The 26757-nt window shown below is 38.8% G+C and overlaps 3 protein-coding genes across 5 annotated transcripts; 1 reads left to right on the top strand and 2 right to left on the bottom strand.

Annotated features, from left to right (window-relative positions):
- The first annotated feature begins 2540 nt into the window (after positions 1 to 2540).
- Positions 2541 to 3415, top strand: LOC143853550 (uncharacterized). Its single transcript, XM_077363361.1, has 3 exons — positions 2541 to 2652; positions 2818 to 2862; positions 2933 to 3415. The coding sequence occupies exons 1-3, from the start codon at positions 2560 to 2562 to the stop codon at positions 3257 to 3259; spliced, it is 465 nt and encodes a 154-aa protein (XP_077219476.1). The 5' UTR covers positions 2541 to 2559; the 3' UTR covers positions 3260 to 3415.
- Positions 3416 to 6307: 2892 nt separating this feature from the next.
- Positions 6308 to 17253, bottom strand: POP1 (ribonuclease Ps). 3 transcript variants are annotated; one of them, XM_077362058.1, is made up of 10 exons: positions 16673 to 17253; positions 15469 to 15565; positions 15062 to 15169; positions 14731 to 14964; positions 12759 to 12877; positions 12131 to 12667; positions 11833 to 11941; positions 11115 to 11752; positions 6834 to 7004; positions 6308 to 6548 (listed from the first exon to the last, which is right to left on the bottom strand). In XM_077362058.1, the coding sequence occupies exons 1-10, from the start codon at positions 17116 to 17118 to the stop codon at positions 6353 to 6355; spliced, it is 2655 nt and encodes an 884-aa protein (XP_077218173.1). In that variant the 5' UTR covers positions 17119 to 17253; the 3' UTR covers positions 6308 to 6352. The 3 variants fall into 3 exon arrangements, with proteins under 3 accessions (XP_077218173.1, XP_077218174.1, XP_077218175.1); XM_077362059.1 differs by having other exon boundaries at positions 11115 to 11722; positions 16673 to 17244; XM_077362060.1 differs by having other exon boundaries at positions 16677 to 16852.
- A 1603-nt stretch (positions 17254 to 18856) lies between these two features.
- LOC143853280 (uncharacterized) lies at positions 18857 to 21426 on the bottom strand. The gene is made up of 5 exons (XM_077362997.1): positions 21396 to 21426; positions 20681 to 21218; positions 19715 to 20167; positions 19526 to 19635; positions 18857 to 19473 (listed from the first exon to the last, which is right to left on the bottom strand). The coding sequence occupies exons 1-5, from the start codon at positions 21424 to 21426 to the stop codon at positions 18857 to 18859; spliced, it is 1749 nt and encodes a 582-aa protein (XP_077219112.1).
- Positions 21427 to 26757: the final 5331 nt, after the last annotated feature.

Here is a 26757-nt window from a genome sequence, read left to right as displayed (position 1 = left end):
GTCAAGTACACCAGCCGAGAGGACACGTGGCATCCTCGGTTTTCTCTCACCCTTGGGGCCAATCTTGTGCCTTTATAATGGGTGATTAGGGGTGAAACTCGGCTCGGGTTAGGCCCGGTTGAGGCTAACTCTAACCCAATCTGAGATAGCATTACCTCACCCTTAACCAGATCCAAGTAAAGGTGGCAAAATCATCGGAACCGAACTGAAAATTCGGTTTCAGCGAATTTCGGTTCGGTTTCGGTTTCAGTAGAACCAAACCGATGATCGGTTCGGTTTCGGTTTCAGTTTGGAGTTAAGCATGTTCGGTTTCGGTTTTGGTTTCGATTTCAGTTTCAGATCAAACCAAACCGTTGCCACCCCTATACCCAAGCCGGGCCTAGGATTGAGGATGATTAATTCTAATTCAAGCACCCTCCAATGTCCTGTTCATTTAAGATTATGCGAGCCGATTGTGAGTGCTAAACCGATTATTGCACTCAAAATTACGTTTAAATTTGAGACTAATAATCGGTTTGGAACTCACAATCGGTTTTAATAATCTTAAACGAAGAGGGCCTAAATCTCTCAACCCTAACAGAACCTGTCCAACCTAATTTTCCAAATCAGTTCAGGTTTGGTTTGGATAGGCCAGGGGTAAACAAGAAAACACATGCATACACAAATATGTATATAGGTTCGGGGTCAGGCTGCAATAAATCGTGATAAAATTTGTGGACGAGATAGAGGCCTTGTATCCGATTGCCCAATACCTCAACCCTAACCCTACCCAAAATTAAAGCCAAATTGTGGTCGATTCACATAACCTCATAGGGGCCGCAGAATTTTTTGGAAAAGCTTGGAAAAGATTTTATCAGAATTTCTTGCTTAAAATTTCATTGTTTGATAGCACATGAAAAATGTAAACTGAACCACTCCAGATCAAGTTTTATTTGCCTGGACCTTCAATTTATAATAATAATATCCCTCAAAATTAGCCATAACAATATCATTTCCTTCTAGAATTTAGAATGAAAATAATCTCCTAAGTAAAAGTTTTCCTCAGGAAATGTTTTTCCTAGAATCCATTCAGGGCCTTAGGAAAGAGTTCATTTCTTATAATAACTTGAGTACATGCAGATGGTGAAAAAAGACGTATGCATGAGAAGTTATATGATATATGGATTTGCTAGGGACCATTCCAGAAAGGAATTTCGTGGCTGACTGTTGCATGTGAGAACAGCCACATCAGATGAATTAAATAAATAAGACAAAATCTGCTGAAAAGGGAGCCTGCGTGGCAGCTCTCACATGCAACCGCTAGCTAGGGGTGGCCAACCGGTTCGGTTCTCGGTTCTCAGTCCCTTTTTTTTCGGTTCTCGGTTCTCGGTTCCATGAACCGTAAGAACCGAACCGAACCGTAGTACACAGTAGGACCGAACCGAACATAATCGGTTCGGTCCGGTCCGGTTCTTCAGTTCTAATGGCTAATTATTAATTATTAATTATAATTTATAAAAACTTTTAATTAAAGTTATAATATAAGTTACTTTCTTATTATAATAATAGTATTAACTATTACTTATTAATATTATAAGTAATTTATATATATATATATATTCAAAGTTCGGTTCTTCGGTTCCGGAACCGAACCGAGAACATTAGACCCGGAACCGAACCGAATAAGTTCGGTTCTTCATCAGTGGAACCGAACCGGACCAAAAATATTTTTTTAGAGTTCGGTTCCGGTTCGGTTCTTCGGTTCCGGTTCGGTTCTGGCCACCCCTACCGCTAGCCACGAAATTCCCCTTCTGCTACAGCCCATAGGTCCTATCACATCAAGAATGATATACACACGCCCATATTTTAAGGGCGATGATATTTTCACCCCTCTGCAGTATGCATTCGCCCCCTGTAACGTGAACAGTGGGGAATTTTAAAGCTTTTTGACGTCAAATCACGATATAAGGGGGCGAATGCGTACTGCAAGGGGGTGAAAATATCATCGCCCTATTTTAATAATGACACTCCTCTTTTCGTTGCATGTTTTCCTACGACTACTAGTTTTCCCGTACAAAATCAGGTATGTCTATGTCTCGCGTCGTTCCGGTGCCAGTGGTGTCAGCATGTACGATGCGGCATAAAATGAGGAGTGTCATTATCAAATGCTCTCCTCTTTTCAAAATTCTTACTCAGTGATTCTGTTCCAGTCCCGCCTCTATTTTTTACATACATTATCAAATAATATATTCGCACCCACTGTTGGATGATTCGCTCCACTTTTAACGTGAATTCTGGCAGCAGACTTAACTTTTTGATGTGTAAAATTGTTGAGAATCCATCTAATCATTCTTGTGCAAGAAAATGCGGTTATTTCGCCCTCACAAATGTGACTTTTTTATCCTCCCATTTCCTCTTTTCTGACGAAAAAGAGAGGGACAGTCTGCGTAAGTTTTCAAGAAAATCAGGGGTACATTTGGAACTTCATAAAAACTGTGATCACACCTATAAATAGAAAATAGAGGGAGGGAGGTAGTAACATTTTCAGAGAGAGAGAGAGAGAGAGAGAGAGAGAGAGAGATGAAGGGAAAGAAGGTGTTGAAACTGGAAGAGTACATGGGTTTTTATGAAAACCCCCAAAACCAAGAACTAACCCTTAGACAACTCAACCAGGTATATATTCTCCCTCTCTCACCTTTCTTCCACTTATATTTCTATAACCCATTTGTTCTTCTCTCTGTAAATCGATGCGATTGCATAAAACGGGATTCATTTTCATTTTGAAAGGTTTCCCTTCTTTATTTTCATCTAATCCTTTTAGTCTTTTTCTATTACCAGATCATTGAGATGCACGGATTCATCAAATTACACAACCGTCCAAAGGTAAACATCCCCTTAATCATATTTCTTTTTCTTTCTTTATCTAACCCCCTCGCTTTTTTTTTTCTCTCAGAAGGATCTTCAAACTGCGTTAGATTCGATCGAGCTGCAAAACCCAATGCGATCTACACTGAATAAAAACATTTCTTCTCACGCATTCCTCACTCTGGAGTCGGTGAAGGTGGATCTTGACGCTCTGGAATGGCAAGAATGCCCTGTTCAGTCTATTGAAACCCTAAGTTTTGCAGGGGATAATCTCTGGACTGATCAAGAATCCTACCTCTTTGAGCCCAATTCAGTGTTTGGTACAGTCACAAGAAAATCAAGAACGAAGAGAAGGAAGAGAGACGCCATGGAAGCTCAAGCTCCTCGTTCATGGCTCTCACTCGGATCCTGGTAAAGAAATGAAAAACAAAAAGGCCAAACAGACTACAACTTTCTAGTTTTCTTCTTCTTCTTCTTTTTTTTGTTTTCCACTGTTGCCCTTTTTGTTCGGATGCGAGTAGCGTTTGTTTCTGTTTGTTTCGCCATTTGCATGTGAAGGATATTTTTGTCTTTTAGATATTGCAATGATGATTGATGAGTATAGATTTCGTTTAATCTGTTTATGTGGGCCTCGAATCGTGTGGCTAGGAGCGCTCCATCTTGTTTGATTGAGGGTCCCACTTGATGAATTAAAGGATCCAGATGATTCTTCCAAAGGGTCCTCTCCCTCGAATCATTGTGATTTGGAGGGTCATTTTTTTGTTTTATCTATATAGAAGCTTTTCTTGTGGGCCCACCCCTAGTCTGAACTAGGGGTGGCAATGGTTCGGTTTCGGTTCGGTTTGACCCCCAAACCGAACCAAACCGAAATTTGAATCGGTTCGGTTTGACCCCCAAACCGAACCAAACCGAAATTTGAATCGGTTTGGTTTTACCAAACCAAAACCGAACCAAAACTGAATTTTCGGTTCGGTTTCGGTTCGATTCCGCCAATTTTGCCACCCTTTACTCATAATAATTGCAAATATTCGGTTTCGGTTCGGTTTGATACCCAAACCGAAATTTGAATCGGTTTGGTTTAACCAAACCGAAACCGAATTTTCGGTTTGGTTTCGGCTCGGTTCCGGTTCGGCCAATTTTGCCACCCCTAGTCTGAACTCTGAAGACCTTTATGCCCTGGAAAATGATATTTTCACCCCTTTTCTTACTTGGGACAGTCTTCTAGTGCAAAGGAGTGGTGGGGTAAAACACTAGAGGGGCTGTTCCAACTTCCAAGTAAGGGGGTGAATATATCAGCAATGAGTCCTACACAGTTGCATATCGGAATTGTTGATCTGCTGATTGGACATCCCTGGCAAAAAGTGACCTCGACCCGCGGGTCGCCCGTAAATTACGCATCCGGGTCACCAATCAGTGACCCGTTTGAAATTGACCTGCGGGTCCACCCGGCCCGTCAAAACTGGCCGGGCCGGGGTGGACCCGCGGGCGCTCGTAGAGAAGTGCGAAGGTTTTATTTCTGGACCTTTTTGGCACTTTTTTTTTCCGTAATTGTCATAGCTTTTACCTTGTCTATGTATTTTTTTCTGTAATTGTCATATTTTAGAACATTCTTTCGTTTTTTCCCGTAATTTTTCTACTTTGGTTCCACTTTCCCATAATTTCTCATTTAAAACTTAGTACCATGATTATCTTTTCACAAATCGTACTTCTGCCAATCTTTTCAGTTTGCACCACGCGACAATAAGACAAATCTCTCAAACAGTAAACATAAATGGTTGGCGAAGGTGGCTAGCAAATCCCTATACAAAAAAAAATCTTAAAAAATATGTCAAAAATCCAGGCCGGGTCCGGGTCCAAGCTTAGTGACCGGTAGAATTTTCCGGGTCATTTTGACCAGGCCCATTTGACACGGACCCGTACGGGCCGGGTCAAAACTGGCCCGGCCCCCACCCGTTTGCCAGGTCTACTTAATATCAAAGCCTACCATAATATACGGCTCAGATTCGCTTGGACGAATGTGTGACACACGGTTTTGGTCATCCGGCTAAACTGCAATTAGCACCACCTTTTCTTCCGGACAATAATAAATTCACACCCGCTATAGGATAATTCGCACCCCTGTAACATAAAAAAGCGTCCAAGTCACCACATACCATCCTTTAAAGGGGCGCGTGTTATCCTACACTACAGGGGGTGCGAATTTATCATTGCCCTTTCTTCCTCCCTATATAAATAGAGAGGACGAAGGTAGAAAATTACAGTTTCACATTTCATTTCATTTCAGAGAGAGAGAGAGAGAGAGAGAGAGAGAGAGAGAGTGAGTAGAGCAGAGAAGAAGCTGACGCTCGAAGAGCACGTGGATTTCCATGAAAATCCTCAAAACAACAATCTCTCCGTTAAACTTCTCGGCAAGGTAGAAGCGCCTCTTCTTTGGAGGAATATATTTCTGAAATCTGATGTTTTGCATGAAAGCTGATTTCTTTTGTTTTTCAAGCTCTCTCTTAATTTTATCAAAATCTTACACAACTTTTCACCTCTTCTTTGTGATTTTCCTCCACTAATCTTTGAGATTCCACTTTCTTTACATTTCCATCTGTTTTTCTAACTCCTCATTCGATGATATCGGAAATGTTTTAGCAAATTTCTACTGGTAATTGCTGAGGTTAGTGATGCTATTCTTCTCTCAGCCGACAAAGGCTAAGGGACTATATAATATAACCAAGGCTTTAAATTTTTTAAATTTCGTCCCAAATCCGAAATTTCAGTTCAATTTCGGACCGAACTTTCGGATTTCGGTCTAAGACCAAAACTGAAATTGGCCAGACGTACCAATTGAACAAAAAATATTTTATTCCTTTCCCAAATTTCGGGATTTCTGCTAGGTCTGAAATTACCCCCGAAACCGAAATTTAAAACCTTTGTTGTTATATGGTCTAAAATTTCAACTGAAACCGAAAGTTCGAAATTCAGGTTGAAAATCCGGTACACCAATAAAAAATTATATTTTATTTAATACCAAATCTCAGCAGATATTTCGGTAATTTGGGAAGAACTCTGAAAATTCTCCACAGACATTATTGTTGTTGTTGCTTACCCTTTCTTCCACTGAAGCTGTCCCATTCCCAAAATAAATAAATAAATAATGAGGATCTGTTACGACTGAAGGCCACTAGCCTATGTTGCTGATGCAGGCTATGCAGCTGCATCTCTTACCGCAGCAAGTCTAATTCCAATCAGCAAGTAGAGAAAATGATAGTCATGAAAACTTAGGGAAGTCTAGACCGTTTATCTGAAAACTTACTTTTGTTTAGAGTCTAAGTAGGTATCTTGCTATATGTTAGTAGATTACTTTTAGAATATTGTTATGATGAGAATTCTTAGGGGCTCTTTGAGAGGGAGATCTGGTGATTTTTCCGCACTGTACGTAGGTGTTTTTCTTAACTAAAACATTTGGGATGCTCTCTAAATAAAAAGACAAAACTGGCATTGAATGAATGAACTAAATAGCTTACATGGCTGCCAAATCTTCTTCCTGTTGTTCCACAACAATGGTTGCAAGGCCAAGTCTATAGGCAGTAGATTTCAAATTCCTAACCAGCACGAAAATCTCACGTCTCCCCTTCTCCTGCATCTCACTCCACTGTTCTTTTCTCAGCTGCGCAAGTGATGTCACCTCACACAAAGCTGTTGCCACTGGCTTGGTACTGCACCATGTTATCACAGATAAGCAGACAAAAACCATGGATTTAAATTTTGGTTTCGGTTTCGGACATAGCTGAAACTGAAATTTCGGTAAAAAATCAAAGCAAATTTCATTATTGTACTGAAAAAACACATTTTTTCAAAATTTGGGACTCTGGCCGAAATTTCGGGTTTGGGTGATTTGGGTTTCGGTCCCAACCAAAATCAAAAATTTCAGCCGAAAATTTTTAACCATGCAAATAACTCATAAAAATATCAACAGCAATTGAAGACGAGGAAATACAAACCTTCCCCGGACAAATCCAGTAGTGACAAAGCCAATAGGCCGCCTGTGGGATTGTTGTCTGATGAGAGGGTCCCCAGGTATCTGAAGCTCCCACTTGCCAGATTGTTGTTGTATGAAGTAAGATTTTAATAAGGATTGAGGGATTTGAAGCCCATCTTGTTCTTCTTCTGATCTGCATGTTAGTATTCAGCATCTTAGTCGTCATGAAAAGGATTACACTGACAGTATATTCTCACTGATTATTAAATGAGAAGAGCAAATAATATGAAAATACCGAAATCAGATCAGGGAAATGATCCACCTCAAAAGGGTGGATTTCACATCAACCGAGTAAAACACTTAAATTGCCAGTCAAAATAAGAACAAAGCACTGCAGGGAGCAAGTAACTTTACACTAATATCTTTCACGTTATATGTGTTTGCCTCACGCCATAGCTGTTTCCAACCAAAGAGAGAAGATAAAATGAAACAGTGGCTCTGATGCAGCAAAGCTAGCTAGACTCCAACAAGTTGGTCATCAACTTGTCAATGTAAGAAGATCTAGCAGGGCAACTCAAAGCAGAGTCAGTGCATTCTCCTTGTTCATCAGTGGGGGGGTGCGGCCTATATTTTTCTCAGGACCGTTCAAATCCACCATTTATAAATTATCACAATTGTTGAAGCAATCATGTTTCAATTGTTCAACACTTTTTTTTTTTGAGAGGGTAACTATTTCATTTCATCTGTAAAAAATTTACAAATTGACACACGGGACAAGCTGTCCCTGTGACTGTACACGAAAAGCAAGACTATAATCTTATGTAATCCTCATGATATCGTTAAAAGATATTTCCGTGTCTGATTGGATTGCACCCGCCTTTGCTAAAACGTCCGCCATTGAATTTGTTGTTTGTCTCCTATGCGTTAATGATGGGCGGATATCTCGAACAAGGTCTCTAATCTCTTCCACCGTGCTAGCTAGTCTCCATGGCCCAACACGTCTGCCCCCAGCCCACGCAATAACATTTGTGGAGCCCCTTCTACCATCAATTGTCCAACACTTACTCGTTAAACACTTCAATTTCGCCAAGGCTTCGCGTTGTAACTCATTTTGCTTATCAGACTTGCATAAATCAAAATCAGAAGCTAGCAAACATAGAGTTCAGATTGGAACCCAACAGGTAAACTACTGAAATTGAGATGGACTCCCAAATCAAAAAACATGGATAACCCATGAATTAACCAAAGGAAATGGCTAAAGTGGCTTCCCAATATACGTGAGATGGCAACAACTTGGATTTATGAAAATATCTCACCAAAAACCTCTGCTATCCTTTGAAACATATTGGCAACTTAGCTTGCTCAAAGATGTCTTATTTTCCAGGGTGACTGAACCTATAACTGTAATATTGCCCCAAGTCAAACCTTCACTTCCTCAATAAAAAACAGATTGAGAATCACTTTCAAACAACAGAAGTGCACTCAGTTTCACCATCATAACTCTGCAAGGCACCTCGTACACAGAGTATTATGTTTTCAAGAATGTATGTCAATGGGCAAAGAGGTCATTGAACATCCTTGTCAATAACAATTACATTCACTGCCAAGCCAGTTCAGTTTGTATCCGAAACATGCATCACTAATCAGCTCTTGCAAGACAATCTTTGGTAGTGCGATAATGATACCTAGTGGAAGATATGGTGCATGGGTAGAGTATCCAACATGAGTAGCAGGTGTTGGATTCGGCAAACCTCAAAAAACGGATTCATGGATTTGCTAATAAATTTTAACTCTTCTACATAATACTATGATTATAACAAGTGATATATTGGAATTTGGAAATTTTGATAGGATAAGTACCATTTTTTATTTTCATATAAAAATTTACTATTAGGATGGCCAAAACTCAAAACATGAAGTTGTAAATTTGTGGTAGTAGTATATAGAAAATAAATAGATAAAAGATATCTAAAAGTGTCGCAAAGAATTCTGAAGTATTAGAATATAGCACCGGTCTAATTTCAAAAAAAAAAAAAAAAACACCGGTCCAACATAAGTACTTCGCCCATTTAGAAGAATCTATGTACCATAAAGCGGAAGTGATCAACAGCTCAAAATGGCACGAAGTCTAGAAATTTTCCAATCTAATGTCTTATGGATGTCAATCCTAGATTTTTCAATGGTAGCTTCAAATGTTAGTGTCAAGGAGATATTGATAGGACCTATGACATCCTGGCTTGTGCCAAGGGGTTTCCTTTCAAAATTTCAAGTAACTTTTCCTTGGAGCAGTACGAAAAGGGACGACTTAGAGGGATTTTAAGTTATTTCATTATAAGATTTTGGGAGAATTTCAGCTTTCTGCAGTCATAACTTTCTAAATATACAGGATAGAAATAGAATCATTCTCATAGCATATAGGCTTTAACAAAGACACATACTTTGGGATTGGGCCTGTAGCTCAATGGTTGAGGCTTCGTATCTCAACCTTGAGGTCGCAGGTTCGATCCCAGATTACCAACCACAAAAAAAGGCACACATTTTAGAATGTAATAATAAATAAAGCCATTTTCTGGAAAACATGTTATAATTTACCGCGTATAAAGCTATTTTCTCAAAAAAAATCCTGCCAGAATCCGCAGTAAATTGAAGAAACATTGCAAATCAAAGAAACACGTTTTCCCCCTTTTCCATGGAAAATTATCTGGATCCCTATTTAGAAAACCCTAAAAAGTTGGGAATTTTTTTCCTTAAAATGTGTTTCTTTGATTTGTTTTTATTAAGGACCTGTTATTCCATTTGGAACATTTCAAGTTTTTAATAATGTCCTGTTTTCAACCATCCAAAAAAAATAAAATAATAATGTACTATTTTAAACCATTGATTTGTTGCATTTATATATACACTTCATTTGTATATGGTGCAAATAGTGGTGCCAATACCAATAACAAAGGTAGAAAAACATCTAAGATTTTTTATCTTTGTCAACATGCTTTGTGGGCCCATCCTAGTTGAATTAAAAGTGGGCCCACTTTTCATTTCAACATGAAAAGTCAGGGGAATTTTAAATTTCAAAACCTAAGCATCATACAAATGATGAGTCTGACTAAGTACAAAATGGGGGAATGCTTTTTTGTAAACCAAATCACTTTGCATTTCATTTAATAGCATCATTGAACTGCAAAAGAAAGTAACCCGTATCTTATGCATGGGGATGTTATATCGGAATGGGACCAATAATACCTCATAACTCTATGTAGTATTGACATAGTGTTGGGGTCCTTGGAGGGGAGCCTAGTCATTGTCCTTTCTTTTACTTCATTACACATTACTTCTTTATTGACTTTCATATTCCAGACATGTTACTTTTTTTGTTGACTTCCATATTCCAGACATGTACGACAACGCATGTCACTAGATGTTTGATGTGATTAAGCCATCATGGATGGCTTTCTTGCTTATTGTGATGGTTTCTAAGTATGTATTTGAGTTTATTCTAGCATTTGAGAATTTCCCAAATTTTCATCATAAAATTTCATCATCAGTATATGTTTCCATACATTTCCATGATTTTACAAGATTTCCACAAAAATTCCATCCGAAATTGAAATGTTTCTGTTTCGGTGGTGACCGAAACTTAAAACCTTGGTTCTATGAAGCAATTGATTGAAGTCTCATTGGGTTTGTCAGCATTTTATATATATATATATATATATATATATATATATATATATATATGAGAGAACATTTCCTACACACTTGTGTAGGTAAGTTACCTACACACTACCTTAAAATACAGTGGGGGCCCACATTGTTTGGGTGATCCAAACCATTCATTTGAATGGTCCTCACATAGATAGGGTGTCCACAAAAAATCAGATCCATAGGATCATCCTAACCATTCAAACTATGGAGGCAAAAAATGGACTAATTTATGAAGGTTTATACACGTCCATTTTACCTCCACAAATCGTAGGGTTGGGATGATCCTATGGATCTGATTTTTTGTGGACACCCTATCTATGTGAGGACCATTCAAATGAATTGTTTGGATCACCCAAACAATGTGGGCCCCCACTGTATTTTAAGGTAGTGTGTAGGTAACTTACCTACACAAGTGTGTAGGAAATGTTCTCTCTCTCTCTCTATATATATATGGGTAGGTAAGCTAGGATTCAAGCTCCCACCTCATGGTCAACGAACAAAGCCTTTGACCAATTGAGCTAGAGGCTCAACCCTTTAAGAGGGAAATATGATAGAAAAACAAAATTTATTGGCAAAGAAGAAACTTAATAGGTCCACGAACCTGGATTTCCATAATAAAACATCAGAAAGAAATGGTGCACAAACAACAGCTCCCTCTTCAAAAACGCCTTCCTTGTAAGCATGGAGAAGGACTCTCAGAAAGCACGGTCTCTGATCAGGTTGTATCTGATTCTCTCTTTTTGGTAGCCAACAAATCCTGCCTTTCTTCATCATCTCATAGAAACCCTTCTCCCCCATAGATGTGTTAGGGAATAAGAGCAAATGATCTCCATGGACTGTGCTCAGATGTTTACTTATGATACAGGACGTCCTTGCGACAAAACCTTGAAAAGTAGAACCATCCTTCTGCTCCAATGATGCAGAATCATAATTCCCACGGTCTGAGTTCACCGATAAAGTGCCGCGGGCTATTTCTGCACTATTAATTTGCGCATCCAGCATTTTAATGTCTCCCATGCTAGTGGTGGTGGATTCTTCTTCAACAAAACACCTAGCACAATCCCATGGAGGTGGTATGGGAACTCTTAAAGGTCTCATAGCGAGGGGACGAAGTTCAGCTATTTGATTGGATGCCGCAGCTTCAGCAGCCATTAAGGATGAGTATGCCTTGCAATCGGGAAAATCGAAAGGGAAGAGCGGCACTCCATTCTGCAACATTGGAGCAAAGACAAGACCAGACTATTACTTAAAATTATAATACTTTGAATTTTGAAACATGACACTCAAAGCAAGTTTCAGGTTGACACGCATGCACTTACATCAGATGCAACCCACCTCCTTTCTCGCAATCCAACTGCGCGAGCCCCATGGGAGATGAGAGGAATCCAGAAAGCCTTGACCCAACTTACAGGTAGAATGATAGACCATCTGTAAAAGATTAGAAAAACACAGTGATACCAGGTCTGTAAAGTGGGTTAACATACTAAAATACATTAAAGCACAACATAAACAGGAGTTTTGTCGGAATGGTGATTTTTTTCAGCAAAACCATCATTGATAGAACCTTGGTAATGCCAACCAAGAAATGAATTGAAGAAAATTAAATTCTCAACTTACCCCATGCAAGAGTCGCATCGGTTACTATTCTTTAAAAGCAAAATGGGGCAAGATCTAACAGAGCCCTCCTTAGTTTCAGCAGGCAATGTCTGTGAACTTGTACTTGCAAGAAAAAAAGAGTCCAAACGCCTCTGATGTCTCTCTGTGCAAAGAACATTCTCCTCTACTGGAGGACTGATCTGTTCTTGAGAAGCCCACAAGTCCTTGCTGTCGGAAAAATGACCAGTGTTTCCATCGGGTTTCAACCACAAAGATGACATGACCTCTTCATTATTATTTGGAGCTACAGTAGCATTTTCTTTAACATCGTCCACTTTTTGTAAATCAGCCCCAAAACTAGTAGAAGGTGCTTCTAGAACACAATCAATGCTATTCATGGATAAATCACGAGGATCTTGGACTACTAAAGATAAAATTGCACGAGAGGGGAGGTCTTGTGCATGCTTGAGGACAAAGGCCTTCTGATGTTGGTAGTTGGTGTCAGAATCCACAATTGAACATTTCCTCAACATAGGATGCTCAAACGCACTGGGTGTCCTGTCAGGAGAGAGTTTTGGTTCTCAGTTTAATTGGAGCATAAATAAGTTGTAAATTTGGAACCAATATTTGTGAATAGAATGCAACTCACTCAGAAATAGGATGTAGTATCTTCTGAATAACTTGGGTTGCCTTTGATCCCATAACTTCCAATCTTGCAAATTTCCCATCAAGTGAAAAACAATTGACAGACACGCCATTCTCATGCATCTGAAAAAAGATAACTAACCAAAGTTAATATACATCATCTTCTAGACAAAAATCAAAAATATTTGTTACCATTCAATGTTCATAGAAATTAATGAAAGAACCATCTAGGGATTAACTACGTCAGCATGTGATCGCCAAAGCAGTTGGAGTGTAACCTTTAAATAACCCATACTTATCCGCACTCAAACAAATGTTTGCTACTCGATAACCATCCAATGCCATGAAGATATAAAGAAATTTTAGTTACTAGAACATGGATAAAAATATAGGTACCTGTCAGATATCACGTGTTGGTGTCTGACATCTTTTGTGTCAAAGAGGGAATGAAGATAGCAATTGAAACTTCCCATATAAGAAAAGAACAAAAGATCATACACTTTTTTATTTAATGGTAAGATCATACACTTCTTCACAACCTATATCACCTAAACACACGAAATTGAGCCAGCACTAGAACTGGATGAGGATGGTTAACATGGAAATGTGTAGGAATCAGACAATCCAGAATGGGACATGAAGAGAAGTTTTCTTTGTTATGTACACCAAACAGGATGCACAAATATTAAAATATCAAAGTACCAAAAAATCACGTAGTACACACAATATAAATGATGTGATTAGCATCTTATATGTCAGATAATATGGTAGACCCAGTACATGCAATATAACTGCGGTGATTAGCATCTTGTATGTAAGATACTATGGTAGACTGCCATTCAAAAAAAAAAAAAAGATACTATGGCAGACCACACAGTATTTTGGGAAAAGTTTGATGCAACTGTGGGGATACATGCTTCTCATTCCTGATTATGTTTGCCAGGATCCTGCTTGAGGAACACGTTTGATTCAAATTCCAAGTTGATACAAGAAACTTTTCCCGAGCTGTGGCAACCTGCTGGAAATGACTGGAGTAAGATTTTTCAAGTACAATAGAAACTATCAGAAACAGAAGGACCAACTAAGGAACAACTTCCCTGAATCTGAAATGAGCAGATACTGTGGGACGGGATGTAAGGTGCAGAGTTGTTGATTGGGTTGTTGGGGAACAAATCAAACAATCAAGTAGAACATGTATGGTTAATAGTTTGCCAAAGTAGATTTCAAGCTTGTCTGAAGCCAACTTTTATGAGTTTTTTGCCTTTTGGAGCTGGCCAAAGAAATTATCGACTTGTGTTGCCTGGCTCCCGTACTTGCAAAGCAATCTTGACGTAGGACCGGGAGAGAAATAGAAGAAAGGGGAGAAAAAGAGAAGACGGAGAGGAGAGAGGGAAGAATAGAAGATTACCTTAAGAAGAATAGGAGAAGAAGTGAAGAATTAAAAGTAGAAGAGAAGAGATAGGGGAGAAGTACAAGAGGAAGAATAGAGGAGAAAGAGGAAGAAGAAGAAACCTGTAGAGGGGAGAAGCCAATCAATATCAATTCATCAAAACCTAATAATTCTTACTACAATGAGGCCTATTTATAGGCAATTGAAATAAAATTACATGGAAAGTAAATAAATGCCCTAAATCTAAATAATATGAAAAATAAAAACCTAGAAACTAAATAACATGGAAATAAATCCTAATGGGCAAATATGCTCTTATTTGGCCTACTACCTGCATCAACTCTCCAGTATTCAAAGGGGTTTACAGACAAACTGATGGTTAAAGGGCTTCCCAAACAGGAAAATATCTCAAGAGACGAGACTTGGCCTGATCTAAAACTCATACGAGAATGAGCTAACAAAATTACCAGACAACTAATACAGACAACTAAATTTGCTCACAGATGGACTATCCATTATTCATTATCAGAGAAGCATTGCACCATAGCAGTATAATATAAACAATAAACAATTGGCAAGGAGGTACCAGTTTTTGACAGGCAGATTTCAGAGCATCAAATCCTTCGCTGAAAGCAGCCGCATGTATCCATATCCACAACTGGCGAAGTGAAGTGCTGCACTCGTTATTACAAGCCATGTGAAATCCATTCAATATAGGATCTTCTCCACAATCAACATTAAGTTGGTCTCTAAAGCAAGGCCGCCACATGTATGTGACTGGAGCAATTAATTTCGAAACAGGAGCCCCAATGTGATGAAGCTGTGCAAGAAGAAAATGTCATAAATCCATCTATTTACATATCCTATTTTACAAAAAGGAAGCAGGTGGCATTGCCCTTACCAAAGGAGCAACCTACCGTTGCGCTTCCATAGCAAACTCCACAAAAAAGGGGACAGAATTGTCCTTCTGGAATAACTGCTGGTGATGGAACCAGAACCATTCCTAAAATTGTCAAAAGGGAATCCTGGAAACAGATGAAATAAATAAAACCTAGTTAGACTCCGCAAACCTACCACTGAAATAAGAAAATACAAACAACCTAAGCCATGTATATGTTTTGGAAATAATGAACCTGAAGGCAAGGATTTTATACAAACGATGAAGTAGAAAGACCACAAAATTTGCAGTGCCTTAAAGAGACTGCATCTCTAGAAAATACTTGCATCTCAACAGTTGACAAAGAAGGCAATATGATGTTATACTAACGGGTGGATAGATCTATAACCAAAGGCTCAAAATTCAAACAATAAAGAGAATGCCTACCTCTGGACCCTCCAATTGGACAGCGCAGCAGTAGCTTGCATCATGTACGAGTGATCCGTATTTGAGCCACTTCAAGACAGCCCTTGAGCCTTTTCCTCTGCAACCAATAAATATTTAAGTTATTAACAGAAATGTTATTTATATTGATCCTTTCCAATAAAATGAGTAACTAAAAGAAAGAATACACACAGTGACCATCCTGGCACCTTGTTAAGACTTAGGAGCAAGAATATTTACACATATAACTACTGATACAGCTCACAAGACAAATAGATGGAATACAAAGCATAAGAGGGTAAGTCATTTAAGCAAATGTGTTCACCACTTGTGATGTCGAGGATTTTTCAGAAAACAAATCCTTAATTAGAGCTGATTTCATCATTTTATGATTACTCTGAAAATGGTAAGAAGATATTGGATCTAAGGTTGAGTCCCAACAGTAATTTGACTTCAAAAGCATATAAAGAGAAAAAAAATGAATTCACCAGTGTTGGCAAAGAACTGACCTCTAGCATATATTCTAGCACTTTCCTTATAACAGTTTGGGTGTTTATTTTTAGGCAAGATAGGAATAAGTAATCCAAGTAGACTTCATAGATCTACTGGTTGAGGGACTCGATTTTGACATGTTACGCCACAAATGAGCCACTGTTGATTGTGCTGAAGTGGGTGGACACTAGACTTCATATTCATATGAGAAGAAAAGTCTTCTGTTCTAGCTTTGAGTCTGTTAACTTGCCAACTTCTCCAAAAGCTTAAGCTGTTGGAGAAAGGCGTTATTTATCTTTTAAACCTTAACAAAGTCAATTATGCTCTGTAGTTGGCTGAGCATGTCATATCCTTGTTCTGTAGAGGCAATTTACTGGAACTGATTTAAGGACCCATAGATTAATTTGATGGATTTTCATTTGTCCACTATTAAAGATCTATGAACTCATAACTGCATGGAGTTAAGTTCTCTTTTAGACTGTTAATAGTCACATTATTCAGACCCAAATTAAGAAGAAATTTATCAGTACATTAATTTTTTTGTATGATCCATTATTTTATTTTATTTGCGAATGATGATCGATCCAAATTAATAACAAATTGACTGAACCAACTTATGCAACCAAAAAAAAAAAAAACACGAGAACAATTTTCAAAATCCATTAAAGTTTTTTTTTTTTTTTTTCTATAGAAAGAGGCAGAAAATTACTAATACCTGCCTTGCAATCCAAGAGGCAGATGAAAGCCCCATCTTTTCACCATCATAAACCGCTTAGCATGCCAAAGATGAGTTCTAAGCCTCTTCGTTCCATCCCCTGAAGTACAAAACCCTAATTCTGGATTCTTCTTGAACTCCATTCTCCTTCGAATTCTACGCGAAACCTTCTTCTGATCCTTCTCTAGAACCAAACCTTCGTTCTTTTTTATTTCCTCTACTTTCCTTCTCTTTTTCCCTCTGTTCTTCGCAACACGATTATCATAACCAGTAGTTCTCCTCCTCTTGTTTCTCCTCGATCGAAAATCGTTGTTTACTCGATTCGTAACGATCGAGAGCAGCGATTCGAGCTCTGGAGCTCGGGACTCTGCAAATTTCTGAACGTCTAGGGCTCGAGGGGGTGGATTTGTAGCGGTAAGAGATTGTTTACTTCTTTCTGACGCCATTAGAGGCGCATGAAAGGGAACCCTAAACCCTAGCGTTAAATAGAAACTTTTTTTAACAAAACATGCTTCAAGTAGATTTAAAAATAGAAACCCTAGTAGAGACAGAGAAGAGAAACAAAGGAGGAGATGTGAAAATCTTATTTGGGTGATGATAAATTCGCACTCACTGCGGGATAATTCGCATCCATGTAATGTGAATTGACGTCAAAAAGCGTTAAAGGCTGCGACAATTAACATTACAAGCGGTGCGAATTACCCTACAGGGGTGCGAATTTATCATGGCCCTTTTATTTTTGTTCGTTTATATGCGTAAATCTCATCGCAGAGATCGAGTGGAAGATTTGAGTGGTTTTGGGGGAACTTATCAATTTCTTAAGGCTACTGATATCGGCACGACCATATTTTAATAATGGCACGACTAACTTTGTTTTACACTTCTCTTATTTGCTGCCGAGAGCTTTTGGGATTAGGTAATAATAGCGTTTTTTGACAGCTTGTTAAAAAATGTAAAACAATATGAGTTTGTCCCGTTATTAAGAAAATGGTTGTGCGGATATCAGTCCTATTTCTTAATCATTTTCATTTTATATTAAATCAAAATGGTTGAAGGGATCACCTCCTCAATGGGCAAAGGCATTGACCATGCCAATGCTCAACCCGCACGACAATGAAAGAAATTACACATTTAACTAGGGAAAACATGTGTTTAATTAAATTAACCATATTACACATTCCTTTAATTGCTTTATATAAGTAGTGAAATAAAAAGAGGGTATTGATATTGGCACCTCCATGTTTTGATAATTGCACAAACTCATCTTGTCCTTTATTATTTAAACAGCTGTCAAAGTATACTCCAGTTCCCAAAAAGCTCTCATAATCTAATTAAAAAAGACAAGACAAGCTGAGTTTGTGTAATTATTAAAACATGGTAGTGCTAATATCAATAGCCGTGGGTCCTCTCTCACAGCCTGACTTGGCCTAGATTGGGTACGAAAGTAGTGATTCAAGGCTTAAAGACGGTTGATATTGCTTGCTTGCTTGTTTGCCTTCAGATGCAAATGTCCGTGTCAAAAACTGACTCTAACTTGGGCCATGGGCCCTTGGGCTCTCTTTTTGAGAAGTTCTCCTGGATGGACGAATGTTGTAGGGGTGCAACTTGGGTGGGGCTCAACCAGAAGCCGACAGGTTCAAACCGATTTTGGCTCGGGTTGGGTTGGCATTTTCTTGGGTTGGGTTGGGTTGGGTTGGGTTAGGGTCGAGCCCTTGGCAACCCGACCTGAGCCGAACCCGACCTCCGTCCTCTAATTTTATTATTATTTTCTTAGGATTATGTTTTATTGAAACTCAAACTAATGTATATATCATGCTTACTAGGTTTGATGCTTGACTACAGCCCTTTGCGGTCTTGGTTATAATCTCGAGCTAAATTCAATCATCTAAGGGAGATGAATTGAGCACCTCTTTGTTGGAAATGATGGGAACTCTAACAATGTAAGGTCGGTCCTACCCAGGGGGATGCCAGAAATTTTGAACAAGGAGGGCAAAAATTATAGTAATTTTTTTTCTCCAAACAAATGAAAGCAATATTATAGTTTTAAAAAAAAACCCTCATATATATTCCATCACCAACATACATTGAGGTAAACAAAAATGACATCTTACAGTTTTAGAGTGCAAAACCTACTAACATGACCATAAGAAAATTTTATAGGCTTCCTCGACGTGGTCTCATTTTTTAGAAACGACACATGATTGTTTCATCATCGATGTTACCAAAAATATCCTTCTCAACATATGGAATCAAGCAATCGGCCATAAATTGATACGACATTCTATTGCGTAATCGATTCTTCAAGATCTTCATGGCAGAAAAGGCCCTCTCAACGGTTGCAGTTGCGACTGGTAAAATTAGTACCAATGTGATGAGCTTGTAAACAAGTGGATACAAGGCATGCTTTCCCTTTTCAACCATTTTTTCAGCAAGATCTCCAATTCCTTTCAAATTCACAAAGTGAGTATTAGACCTCATATCAAGAATATATGTTTCACGTTGGTTGTCTAATTCTTTTGTAGAATATTGAACTTCTGGAAATTCTTTTAGATAAAACTTAGAGAGTCGAATCAACTTCTCTTTATCAAATGCATAAAATGAATCACTTGGATTCAAATATGCTACACATAGAAGCAACTCTGTATTTGCTTCATTGAAATGACTATTGAGCTCTTGAAGTTGCAAGCCTATAACTTGAAAAAATAACTCAACTTGAAAATGGTGCAAGACCGTTCTTTTATCTACATGCCGTTGCACTCTTCCGGGAACAACATAAGTATCAACCATGTTAGGGACTTCTATGTCATGTTTGGCACAAAATGAAAAAAATGTCATCTAACAAAGAATTCCATCCATTGTCTCGCATCAATTGTAGTCGTTGTTTTGATATTCTCACTAATGTCATGGCATTCACAATATCTTGATCCTTCATTTGTAATGCTTGCGACAATTCATTTGTAATTTCCAATAAACTTATCATCAAATGAAGGGAAAATGTGAATTCAAAAGTTTGCAATGATTTTAAGAGATTATGCGCTTCATGCCTTTTGATCTGAACTTAACTTCATATCTTTGACAATAAGATCAAGCACATCAAGAATAGAGCAAAACATATATTCCAAACTAACCAGTGTTCTATAGTGTGAGCTCCAACGTGTATCCCCCGCACGTTTGAGTGTGGTCTCTTGATTAAGTCCTTGTCCATTTGAAAGCTCACCATTTTCAAGTGCTTCCTTAATTTTTGCAAGTTGAATCTCCTGAAGAATATCATGGCGCTTACAAGAACCCCCAACCACATTTACTACATTTGTAACTAAAAAAAAGAGATCGGAGATGTTCATATTTTTCTTTGCAACACCAACTAATGCCAACTGTAATTGATGAGCAAAACAATGAACATAGTAAGCATATTCATTCTCCTTCAAGATTAGTGCTTTAAGACCATTAAACTCCCCTTGCATGTTACTTGCCCCATCATATCCTTGACCACGAAGTCTCGATATGCTCAATTTATGCTTGGCCAATATTGCTTCAATTTCTTCCTTAAGGGATGTAGCAGTGGTGTTGAGAACGTGAGTAATACCTAACAAACGCTCAACCACATGCCCAAGCTTATCTACATAACGTATAACTACGGCCATTTGCTCCTTGCTAGAAACATCACGAGCTTCATCAACCAAAATAGAAAACAATGAATCCCCGAGATCTTTAATGATTAAGTTAGTGGTTTCAATTGCACATGCACTCACTATATCCTTTTGGATATCTGAAGTCACTAGTATAAGATTCCCGTGACACTTCTCCACACAAACCCTCTTCATATCTTCATTAATCATGGTCATGAACTTCAAATGCTGACGAAAGTTTCATTGGTTAAGCGAGTCACAAGATTCATCATGCCTGCGAAAAGGTAAACCTTGTTCTAAAAGGAATCGAGCATTCAAAACTGAAGCATGCAAGTGAATTCGATAGTCACTTTGTTGTTGCTCTGTTTGCTTATTTACCAACGCTTCAATATGTTGCTCTTGATTCCTAAGAGCTTCACATTTACTCAAAGCTTGATTATGAGCACTATTATGACCCCCTATATGTTTTTCAAATCTTTCTACTTTCTTCCAATTAGAGAACCCCTTAACAACAAAAGCATCACAACTTCCCACATGCTCCTTACTATCCGATTTAAAAAGATAGCAACACAAACAATAAGCCGCGTCTTTTGCAATGCTATACTCCAACCAAGTGGGATAATCATCAAACCAATTTTGATTAAACCGCCTATTCTCTTTTCCTTCCATAATTTGAGGAAAGTCATGATTACGTGGTTGAATTGGACCCATTCCTAAGTATATCATTCGAACTTTTGCCCTATCATTATGATGATAATCAATTATTGGCCTTCTTAATCTGGGATCAACAGGAGGATTTTTAGGATCAAGTTCCAATCGAATTCTTTTAGAATTTTCTCGTTCTTTGGTGGGGATAATTGAAGTTGTAGGAGGGGTTATCGACCTTAACGACGGTACTCTCGAAAAATATGTTTCCATACCTAAAAAACAAACAAGAAAGACAAAGAACTTCTATCACTATATCACAAAAATATTTAATTATCAATCACTATATCAATGTAAAAGAATGCTAAAAAAACTCTTAGCAGCCAGATATTAGTCCCCTTATTATATTGTTCTTAAAAAAATGCTCAGTGAACCATGTAACTCCAGGAAACCTCTGGTCTTGGTTTTGGCAATATTAGCCATATAACATCCTATTAACGTCAAAATCTGGTGAATGAATGTTTCTTGCGTACACTTAGCCATTATTAGGTTGAAATTCCTCAATTAAGGTTCCTCTGAGCCAGTGAATTGTAATATTATATTTGAGGTAGCTTAATAATTCAATTAGCACACCATCTTTAAGTATTCATTTTAACAGAGCTAGAGTTTTTCTTACTGTAATTCACTTGGCAAGTGATATTTCATTGCATCTTATAGCATAACATGAAAAATGACAATTACAGTGGAACTGTTCACATTTATAAAAGCAACTTACAAGGAGTATACCTAACCAAACACGAGGACCTTTGCATGAGTACAGATACAACTGTGAGTGTCAGAATCCGACAGGGTACTGTTCTCGGTGTCGGATTCAGCTGACCTCAAGAAAAAAAGATTTGTAGATTCAGATATTATGGTTATAATAAGTAGCATATTGAGACCTTTATTCTGTTAATTGAGTATAATGTTTTATTTCCATATAAAAAACATACTATTAAACTATAGATAACACTCAAAACATGTGATACTTGTAAATTTGTTGTAATAAAAAAAACATGAAAGAGATCTATAATTGTCTCCGTGAATCCTAAAGTACTGAAATCCTACACATGTCCAACACGGACATGTAGCCCATTCAAAAGAATCCATATAACATAGATGAGGACCCACCTAGAACTCTGTTTAGAATGTTTTCTTCTTTCTATCAAAATGTTTCATTCATTTTCTTTTGTGACTTATTATAGAAATCAGCTTTTTCACATAATTATATATAACCACACTTGCAGATACTTTGATTCTGGAGTTCAACCAATACATGCCTGGATCACGGTGGCGGCGAGCAGCTGTAAATAGGAAGAATCATCGGGAAGAAGGAAATGAAGCAGATGGTTTCTATGGAGGAATTAGGAAACTACACAGCAAGGAGGAAATCTCAATGTGGAAGCAACTGTGGCCAAAAGAAATCTTGGAATAGGTTATGATGAACTCAAACATTGGAGCTTTCCGCTCACAATTGCTCTGTATATGAGCCCACTTGTCTGAAGTTTCTACTCCACGCCAATGAGCTGTGTATTAGCATTTAATGATAGAATGATTTAGGAGCTTAACACAGCCTTCAATTTTAGCTTGGGTCCACATTTAGAGGACATGTTTTTTTTACAGCAAGTGAGAATCGCAGCTTCTATTTCATAGGAGTCCTATTAGGGTTCTATGAACAAAAAGAACCCAAAACCCTTATAAAAAGTATGAAATCTAGTTTAAAACTACATAGAAGATGAAATCACAGCCACATAAAGCAATATATGGATGAAAAACTAAAAACCGATGAACCAAAAACCCCCAAATAAGAAATTCAGAACCCTACCATGAAATCAGTTGCAAAAAATCAAAAAATGAGAGCATAGAGACATATAGTCATATAGATGAAACCCGAAACCAAAAAATCCCAAATCAGACCCAAAGAGATGATATTTAATTCCATGGTTCATCTAATCATCTTCCACCTAACCAAAAGACTAGAAAGTCTAGAATAGCAGATTAGCAGAAATGGCCGCTTTGAAGTTTCAAGTAAAAAAAGGACAAAAAATAAAAAATGAGAGAGAGAGAGAGAGAGAGAGAGAGAGAGAGAGAGAGAGAGAGAGAGAGAGAGTACCTGGCTGCAAAGCTTACATTTTTGTGGGAAAAATGAAGCCGCCGGCCCGCCGATGAGCAGCATGAACAGATGGTGAGAACTGAGAAGAGGCAGCTAGGGTTTTTTTTTGCCAAGAGAGTCGCTTGAAGCCTTGAACGGTGAAGAGGTTTCTGTCTTTCTGAGAAATGAAAATAAAAGGGGGTAGTAAGTTATAAGTGAAAATAATTAAGTATAAAAAAAATATTAAAATAAAAAGTACATATTTTTTCACAAAAAAATAAGGGGGGCAATTGCCCCCCTTACGTTTCAAGTGCCATCGCCATTGGTCCTACCATTTCTAGAGTAGGGTGTGTGTGTGGCCGAGGACAAGTTTGTTTTTTTGTTTTTTCTTTCAACATGATGAGAAAGGAAGGTCCTAGTGTCTTACAACTAACATGCATTTGGGCAAGGTTGGATTGGGATGAAGCCCACGCCCGATGGAGGTGTTTGTTGTAGGGCGTGTAAGGTCTTATTGTGGGAAATTATTTATCTAAGATTGATGGTTTAGGTTGAATAATGAAATTAAATGTTAAATTATTGGAGTTTTTTTATTTTTTATTTTTATTATAGGTAAGCTGAGGTTAGGCATGGACCCGTACTGGTTTATTTGAAAGATAAGAGATGAGACAATCAGCTTACAGAAACAAAATCTATCACAAGTACAGGGAAACAAACCAAGAGAACAACGACAAGATATAATCTTAGAAGTGGAAAAAGGAGGCACAAAGAATCTCAAGAACTCTTAATATCCACGGGTTTCTATCATCTTCTGACTCAGCTTCTTAGCTCTCCGGCTCCTTTGTAGATTTACCTCTTGCCATTGGTTCCTAACTTAAAATTACTGGAGTTACCCATTGACCATAGTGATCAATAAAGGGTATAATGGTAATCAATCCATCTCGTTCTCTTGAGACATAGGTGTTGGCATTTTATGGTGTGGCCCACATTGGTGGCTCCCACTTCAAGAGAAAACGTTAGTTTTCTTATTCTCTTTCTCCACAACAGTTGTATTTGCAAAGGGAGTCTTAGGGATAAATCCCAAGTGTTTTAAAACTCTAAAACACGTGAGTGTTAGAGGTGTAGAAGGACACAAACTCTTGTGATCAGAAATCTATAAATATGGCCCGCGTTTGATGGCAACAACACTCATACGCTATAGCTAAAGTTTCATCATAAAGAGGGTCCCTAATTTGAGACGAAAACTGTGCCTGCGATTCCATCGATCGAGCCCTAAGGTTTTCTACAGACTAATCTCTCTTCTCTTGTTTGTGCACAGCAGAGATCGTGTTCGTTCTCATTGTTCAACAAGGTTGAGGGAATTCGTAATCTCAAGATCTAATTGCCATGATAGAAGGTACGCTTCCGCAAATCACTCTGTAGTTATAGTTTAACAATGGGTGGTTAGTATTAGAGGTGGACATCGTTCGGGCCAACCCGAGGAATCGAACCGAAGCAGCCACTTTGGTTCGGTTCGGTTCTGGTTCAATTGTTTGGGAACCGATTGCAATTGGTTCGATTCTGGGTTTGGGATCTTGAACCGAGAACCGAACCGAGAACCATTAGTGATGACATCCCCCCCAACGGATAAAATCACCCCCTCCCCATAACGGTTATGTGAGAATGGTTTACTACTGCTTGAGGAGAAATTCACCCCCCTTTAACATTTTACTTTGCTAACATTTTTGGTTGCCTTTTAAACTAAACGCTAGTTTTAAACTTAACGTTTTTGGTTGCCAATAAATGGGAAATTTTTTATAAAATAAAGGTTGGGTAAACCCATAACCGAACCGAACCGAACCGATCAAGTTCGGTTCTGATTCGGTTCGGTTCCAAAGATAAGTGGTTCGGTTCTGGTTCCAAATTTTGGGAACCGACCTTAAACCGAAACGAACCGAACCGAACCATGTCCACCCCTAGTTAGTATAGCCCAATTTAGCTAAGTTTGGATAATGTAGTTGGTCAAAACTAAGCCAAACAAAGTTCTATTATGGGTAGAAATTTAGGAGATGTTTTTCTATAAACAAGGAGTTGCTCATTGCTGCCATCTAACCTGACCAAAAGTGATCTTCCTAGGGATGCAACTTGGATCGGGCTCAACCCGAACCCGATGGGTTCAACTCAATGTTGGCTCGGGTTGGGTTGGGCTGGGTTTAGGGGTGCAACTTGGGCCGGGTTGTGGCCAACCCTAACCCAACCCGAGATAGCATTTCCTCAACCCTAACCCAACCCAACCCGAGCCTCGGATTGAGGATAGTCAACCCTAACCCAACCCGCCTCCAAATCGGGTTGGGTAGGGTCCGGTCGGGTTCGGGTTGAGTCGGGTTAGGTTAGGTTTGGGTTAATCTAGGTCCAAACATAAAAATACAATAAAAAAAACATAATCCAAAGAAAATAATGATAAAATTAGAGGACGGAGGTCGGGTTCGGGTTGGGTCGGGTTGGCGAGGCCTGAACCCTAAACCAACCCGAAATTAAATCAGGTTGGCTTTCTCAACCCTAACCCAACCCAACCCAACCAGAGAAAATGCCAAGCCAAGCCAAGCCAAAATCGGGTTGAACCCATCGGGTTCGGGTTGAGCCCGACCCAAGTTGCACCCCTAGTTGGGTTAGGTCCAACCCGATTTAATTTCGGGTTGGGTTAGGGTTGAGGCTTTGGCAACCCGACCCGGCCTCTGTCCTCTAATTTTATCTTGATTTTCTTTGGGTCATTGTATTTTTTCTGTTTGGCCCTAGGTGAACCTGACCCTGACCCGACTCAACCCAACCCATTTTCGAGTTAGATGGGTTGGGATAGGGTTGAGAGATTTAGAGGCGGATTGGGTTAGGGTTGACCATCCTCAACCCAAGGCTTGGGTTGGGTTGGGTTAGGGTTGAGGGAATGCTATCTCGGGTTGGGTTAGGGTTGGCCTCAACCCGATCCAACCCTGCCCGAGTTGCACCCCATAGATCTTCCCCACCATAGATCAGGTGGACCAACAGAAGGTCACCACCATGATAGATCGAGGTAAGTTTGCTGACCCCTTTTGTAATCTTGTGATCTTGCACGGTTTGAGTTGCATAATTCTATTAGATTTACGGTTTACCAGGACCTTCCTTAGACTATCCAAAGACTCATTCCATGTCCCTCCAGAAGGGGATGAAGCCCACCCTCGAAGAACCGAGAGGGAAGTAAAGATTTAGGGTATGCTTGGCAATCACTTGAAGGTCCTACCATTAATATGGACTTGGGCCAGATTAGACTGGGTTGAAGCCCACGCTCAGTGGAGTTGTTATTAGTGGAACTATACAAATGATATATTCAATGTACTGTCACAAGGAGATGAAGCCCATACTCAACTGGCCCGAAAGTCTTCCCCCACCCTTCTTCTCTTCCACAATGGCACCCACCAAGATTCCATGGAATAATTTTTCGTGGTTGCCCAATATGTCTAGTGAAATCTGCATTGACTGTAACAAGAAGCATCTTCATTGGGAATTTTACCAGTTACAACAAGAGAAAATAACACTTCAGTGCTGAAAGCACCTTTGTGTTCACAAACCAATCAACAATTCTCCTTAACAATGACTAGTCAAGAGAGCAATGATTCTCTGTTACAATTCCCTAGCTATGTTGGTGATTTTCCAACAACTCTCTTGTGATTTGG

Source organism: Tasmannia lanceolata, unplaced genomic scaffold (assembly GCF_043159265.1).
Source record: "Tasmannia lanceolata isolate RefF3 unplaced genomic scaffold, GAP_Taslan_0.1 ptg000019l, whole genome shotgun sequence".
NCBI classification, from domain to species: domain Eukaryota; kingdom Viridiplantae; phylum Streptophyta; class Magnoliopsida; order Canellales; family Winteraceae; genus Tasmannia; species Tasmannia lanceolata.
Note: the sequence above shows the minus strand (reverse complement) of the source record. Positions and strands in the feature narration are given on the sequence as shown.

Coding starts and splice junctions, on each gene's coding strand:
- LOC143853550 (XM_077363361.1), top strand. CDS start 2,560: ATGAAGGGAAAGAAGGTGTTGAAACTGGAAGAGTACATGGGTTTTTAT. Junction 2,653..2,817: donor CCCTTAGACAACTCAACCAG/GTATATATTCTC, acceptor TTCTATTACCAG/ATCATTGAGATGCACGGATT. Junction 2,863..2,932: donor AATTACACAACCGTCCAAAG/GTAAACATCCCC, acceptor TTTTTCTCTCAG/AAGGATCTTCAAACTGCGTT.
- POP1 (XM_077362058.1), bottom strand. CDS start 17,118: ATGGCGTCAGAAAGAAGTAAACAATCTCTTACCGCTACAAATCCACCC. Junction 15,170..15,468: donor TCCAATTGGAGGGTCCAGAG/GTAGGCATTCTC, acceptor ATCTGTTTCCAG/GATTCCCTTTTGACAATTTT. Junction 6,549..6,833: donor ACTGGATTTGTCCGGGGAAG/GTTTGTATTTCC, acceptor AACATGGTGCAG/TACCAAGCCAGTGGCAACAG.
- LOC143853280 (XM_077362997.1), bottom strand. CDS start 21,426: ATGGCTAATATTGCCAAAACCAAGACCAGAG. Junction 21,219..21,395: donor TGCCAAAACCAAGACCAGAG/GTTTCCTGGAGT, acceptor TTTGTTTTTTAG/GTATGGAAACATATTTTTCG. Junction 19,474..19,525: donor ACAATTGATGCGAGACAATG/GATGGAATTCTT, acceptor CCAAACATGACA/TAGAAGTCCCTAACATGGTT.